This window comes from Notothenia coriiceps, unplaced genomic scaffold, assembly GCF_000735185.1.
Source record: "Notothenia coriiceps isolate Sejong01 unplaced genomic scaffold, NC01 NC01_scaffold00023082, whole genome shotgun sequence".
NCBI classification, from domain to species: Eukaryota; Metazoa; Chordata; class Actinopteri; order Perciformes; family Nototheniidae; genus Notothenia; species Notothenia coriiceps.
This window is the reverse complement of record NW_011355783.1, coordinates 127-5,699: the sequence shown is the minus strand read 5'-3', so window position 1 is coordinate 5,699 and position 5,573 is coordinate 127. Positions and strand designations below refer to the sequence as shown.

The 5,573-nt window shown below is 39.0% G+C and overlaps 1 protein-coding gene across 1 annotated transcript in view; it reads left to right on the top strand.

Moving 5' to 3' along the window:
- LOC104954235 (sodium/potassium/calcium exchanger 3-like) overlaps window positions 1-4,467 on the top strand; it is a gene marked incomplete at both ends in the record, with an annotated part of 11,396 nt that extends 6,929 nt beyond the window's left edge. The window contains 6 exons of the mRNA XM_010781312.1: window positions 923-1,026; window positions 2,614-2,688; window positions 3,171-3,196; window positions 3,292-3,345; window positions 3,562-3,689; window positions 4,307-4,467. Coding sequence (XP_010779614.1) covers window positions 923-1,026; window positions 2,614-2,688; window positions 3,171-3,196; window positions 3,292-3,345; window positions 3,562-3,689; window positions 4,307-4,467 — 548 coding nt within the window. The remainder of the gene's footprint in view (window positions 1-922; window positions 1,027-2,613; window positions 2,689-3,170; window positions 3,197-3,291; window positions 3,346-3,561; window positions 3,690-4,306) is intronic.
- Between the last annotated feature and the right edge of the window lie 1,106 nt (window positions 4,468-5,573).

The following is a 5,573-nucleotide window of genomic DNA, read 5'->3' as shown; positions in this document are numbered from 1 at the left end:
ATGATAGGGGGACTTGAACGGCGGTATGGGCTGTTATTGAAAGTGTTTAAGTGCTGGAAATATGCTCATTGGATAATAGTTTGCAGGGTGCTTTTAATTGCCTCCTCGATTTAATGCAATTTACGTATTTTTATTGTTTGCTCTCTCTCTTTAACGTGCATATACAACGTCATTATCGTGGTCTGCACAAACTTGTCATCATGCGTGTATTCTGCTAACTGCACTGTCCATAACTATTTGATAGGAATACATTTCTAGCCTAGGCTATTTCCTTGTTTTAGTGGGCTCGTTTGTGGGATGTTGCGGATGAGTTTCACCGAGACCGCCTGCTCTGAACAACCAATCACCGTACTGACCGCTTCTAAACTAATGCACGAGAATCGACGTAATCCATAGCAACGGCGCGTCACTCTTAGTTCACTCTTAGTGATTTATCCTTAGTATGAGTAGGTCTCAGCGGCTTTGTGAATAACTTTTAAGAAAAAACTCCTACGTAAAATGTTTTAGCGCGAGTTAGGAGCACTCCTAGCGGTAAGATAAAATGCTTTGTGAATACGGCCCCTGGTCTCATAATAGCCTGCTTTTGTTATAATTATGTGTATTTTGTATTAATTGTTGGTATTCTGTACATTTTCATATCCAGATAATTATTTTTTATTGCAATGTGTATGTTGTTTCACAAAGTTGTAGGGATAAAATAAGATTACAAACGATTTTTTAACTTTATGTGACAGTATACAAAGAAAAAGGAAAACAAACAAATAGAGAATTTCTTGTGAAGAGATTTCAGAAATATAACAATGAAAATACCCAAGCTTCAATTGAAAATTATTGTTATTTCTTTTACAATCATAGCAAAGTTATATCCCCAAAATGTGAACACAATGTTTGTAAAGTGGGTAATGGGTATTTGTGTTTACAGGAGTTTTCATCACGAAAGGTGACGTCGGGGTCGGCACCATCGTTGGCTCCGCCGTCTTCAACATCCTCTGTATTATTGGAGTGTGTGGCATATTTGCCGTACAGGTACAGTCCAAAACGCACGCACGCACGCACACACACACACACACACACACACACACACACACACACACACACACACACAAAACCTTATCAGTAGTGTTTTTATGGCTCTTTATCTCTCAAACTTAGTATTCCTCCTACCAATATTCACTCAGACATTTATGAAGCATTTTAAACACTGCACTACAGAGTGGATCAGTGATGACATCTTTTTCGTGGCAGAAAATAGGCTCTGTTGCAAACACACGTTTATGATACTTAGACGTTTTGTTTTGCAGGATAATCGCCACACATTAACACCACTTTTTTGGTTTTGAAGCGTAAATTCAATTGCTAGAAGTAGAAAATTAAGACCACAGGCATAACCACTGCTAAGCTAGAGAAGGCTAATGTTTAGCATGAGGACGTTAAGTATACTCATTTAGTCACCTAACCACATATCTTAACTCAGGCATTGCTAAGCTAAAGGGGGCTATTGTATGACATAACAACATTTTGCAGTCTCATTTAGCCACTTATTAGCTACCCCCTTTTTTTAAGGCACATATAAGCTTTGCACATTAACAATTGGGGTAATTTCTGACGTATTTCATGTCGTATAACTAAATGTGAAAATCTTGCTTGGGTTAACCACAGTTCTAATCTAATCATTGATTTAGAGATGGTGTGAGAACTTGTGTTATGCTAATTAATGTCCAGTACTAAGTCATTTCTATACTACTACTAGTCATTTCAATACTCATTCCTGCATCCATCCACCCATTAGCTGACAATGTGCTGATATGATGTTCTCATAGAATAATATTTCAATTTCCTGCATTACCCCTAAGTTGATACAAAAAATGAAAGTAAAACCTCAAATGAATAATACAATCTCTCTCTCGTCTGAATCAACTGTTATGTGTCTCTCGTTCCCTGCTGTAATCCTGGGAGAAAGGCAGACTGGAAATTCTTATTTAGATTGCATGTTATGCAAGCCCAAAAGAGACATGCACAAACACAAACAAGCACACACAGAGCCTGCTTTATCCTGTTAGAAGTGCAAAGCAGTGAGTGCATTGTGGGATGTGTGACTCAGCAGTGTGTGCCTGGGCTGCATGGTTTGGACAAATTGAGATTATTTTTATTTTTGACTGATTTTGCAATTTGCAATGATTCACGATAATGGAGAGATTAATCGTTTTTGATTAGAATTCTTATTATGATTGAAAAATATATTAACTGATAATGGTGGGAGTATTTTTCAAAGATGATCTTCTAGGTTGGGATAGTCCTGCAGCTCGATAATTCTTCCTTCAAAATGTATATATGCAGTAGGCTACATATTAAGCCTTTAACAAATAGTGTTCTTCCTGCAATTTGAATATTGCACCTACACACGAGGATGAGAGCCATGTGAATTTTTGTTTAGATCTGACCAAAAGTTAATTATTATATTAAAAATAAAGTCAGAATTCTGAGAAAGAAAATCACTTTTGGTTACACCTAAAAAATACATTATTAATGCAATAGTCCATATTTCCATTTCAATAAAATGTTGACTCCTTGTGCAGCCTGTCTGTAAGTTTGGCCTCTCTCTCTCTTTCTCAGGCAATCCATCTCACCCGCTGGCCTCTCATCAGAGACTCTACATACTACACCCTGTCGATCACAGCTCTCATAGTGGTAAGGAACAGCTTGATACGACCCAGAGTCGCAAACTTTGCAAATACAAAGATTCATCCTGCATTCTCTGGAAATATTAATAGATTTTATCACCAAACTTAAGTGGTCCTGATGTGTCCACATGTAATTATGCTCTTTGTAACCAACTATATGAACATCATTCACAATGTTATCGTGTTAAACAGAAGCCTTAATCTACATTTTCTGTGTTGTTTCACAATAACACAGTAACATTTGTTGGTGTTAGTGTATCACTACGGTAACGTACAGTGTTGAGACTATCGTTTTCCAACAGTCGTCTCCTAAGTTGTTAGCTGTGTCAAGAAACAACACACAGGTGTATCAAAGAGAGAAGATGTTTGTCTTCATTTTCCTCTTCACCTTTATGAATTTACAATAATCATGCTTTTAAAAGCTGTTTTAATTGCACATTTAAATATCTGATTTTCACTTCTGTAATTTTTCCCTCTTTCATATTACAGTTCATATATGACGAAAAAATTGTTTGGTAAGTCTAAACTTTAAAAGTGTTGAATGTTTACAATTAATGAAAAATAAGAACAAAGGATTCACATGGTAATTTATCCAAACTGTGTTTTCCAGGTGGGAAGCTCTGACGTTGGTTCTGATGTATTTCGTCTACATTTTCATAATGAAGTAAGTTTTTCTTAAAGAACACAAACGGGACAAAACAGGAGTCCCCTACCGGTTGATCACAGCTAACCCATTTAATCATATCAGTAAGATTTTGATCATTACAACTATGCTATGTTTTAAGTCGGTGATTATCAGTTGGCGTCAGAATGATCACTTCCTGTTGCTCTTTTTTCAACATAAATGTTCGATGTGAATTAGTCTTGACCTTTGTTTCAGGATGAACTCCTACGTTGTTCGTTTTCTGGAGAGGCGGACGAAGAATTTGTCCAGTCTGAGAAATGGAGTGGCCTCTAACGGCGAGCTTGAAGATGGCTGTGATGCTACATCTGTTCTACTGAAGAAAGGTTCTTTTTTATGTTTATGATACTTACACTTTTTGTTAAGTAGGATAATCTCCACATATTAACACCACTTTTATGATTGTTGAGTGTAAATGCGATCTGGAGAAGTTAAAATGTAAAAACAACTGCATGACGGTGGCATGACATAACGTCACCACCGCTAGGCTAAAGGCAGAAAATGTTCGGTGTGACAACATTTAGCTGTCTCATTTATCAACCTGTTAGCAACAGTCGTTTCTAACATACATAAAAACTCCACACATTAACCTGTCGGGGTAGTAATACAAAAATAAATAAAATCTCTTTAGCTTTGTTTTTAACTACAGATCTTATATAAACGTTGATTACGAGACGAGGACACCGGCAGTGGTAAAATGCTAATTTCCTGGTTTTAGGACTCCTGAATTCCTACACCACTCCATTGCGCATGTGCATTATCTAACCCAGGACAGAGCCATGCTAACTTTTTCCATCTTCTCCCACTTTTTAAGCTTAGTTAAAAAAAAAAACGTTTAAGAATACATGATCTAGGATTTGATTTGTGTGTTAAAGAACTGTATGTTCTAGCACGATGTCACGAGGTATGGAATATTGAAGATGCATGTGTGTGTTTCCCACAGCGAACCACCACAGGAAGCCTTCTGTGCTGATGGTGGACGAGCTGCTGTCAGCCTACCCCCACCAGCTGTCCTTCTCTGAGGCGGGCATGAGAATCATGATCACCGACCACTTCTCTCCGAGGACCAGGCTCACCATGGCTTCACGGATGCTCATCACAGAGGTACACACAGGGCTACAACACTTTTGATAGAAACATGAACAAAGTAAAAGGATGACTACCATTTCCAATTGGAAGCAGGCTGCAGTAGGTTTTCCTAAGAAGAGTGTGCGTTAGCCTAAACCCTAACCCTTACGTCTCAATTTCTGCTACTACAGCACACAAACCATATATACGCTCCTCTCATTACAGGCCATTACAGGCCACTTGCAATCAAATAATGACAGACTGCCTATGCTTTGGGGCGGCTGTAGCAAGTCCCTCAATCTGTAGGGACTTAGCATGGGAAGCAAAGGGCCGCCAGTTCAAGTCAACTGGGGGAAGGACTTCAACCCTTCTACCATATATTTTTGGGATTCCTGTAGAGCAGTGGTCACCAACCTTTTTAAGCCCAAGATCACCGACCTCGGCCTAAGTGAAAGGCGAGATCTACCTATTGCAGAATTGAGTGAAAAAGACGGCCCAGACAATGCTTCCAATTTGAGGCCTTTTATATAGGCTAATTGCATCTGAATTACTGTTACAATGAAGGCTCCATAATCAGCTCACGGCATATAGGCAGGGGTAAAGTGCTATTGGGGGGCGGACCTCACCTCCTCTAGGGGGGTCCGGGGGGCTCCTCTAGGGGGGTCCGGGGGGATGCTCCCGCGGGAAGATTATTTTTTAAATATTGAAGTTGAAAGCATCAATCTGGTGCACTTTGAGAGCAACATGAAGAGATCTATGGATACCTCTCTCAGCAGCCATATGAAACAGAACTGTAAACAGATTTTCTTTTTCTTTATGGATATTTTACAAATCACATTAAACTGTATTCTTGTTTTACTGCCATATAGTAGGCTATTTCATACCTGTTTTTCATTTATTCTCTTATTGTTTGTATAACTATAATGATCATATGAAGGTGTGCCGCGGAAATAATCTTTTGAATAATTTGTGACAAAACCGTTCTAAACACTCAAGAGTCCTTTAGCTCACCTGAGCCCCTCAGTCTGACAGGAGAGGACTCTCCTCCAGCTTGTTGTGGAAACAGCTCCTTATGTCCGTTAGTGCAGCTAGCTAACCAGATGCTAACATCACGATCCCTGCTAGCATCGGTCCCCCTCTCT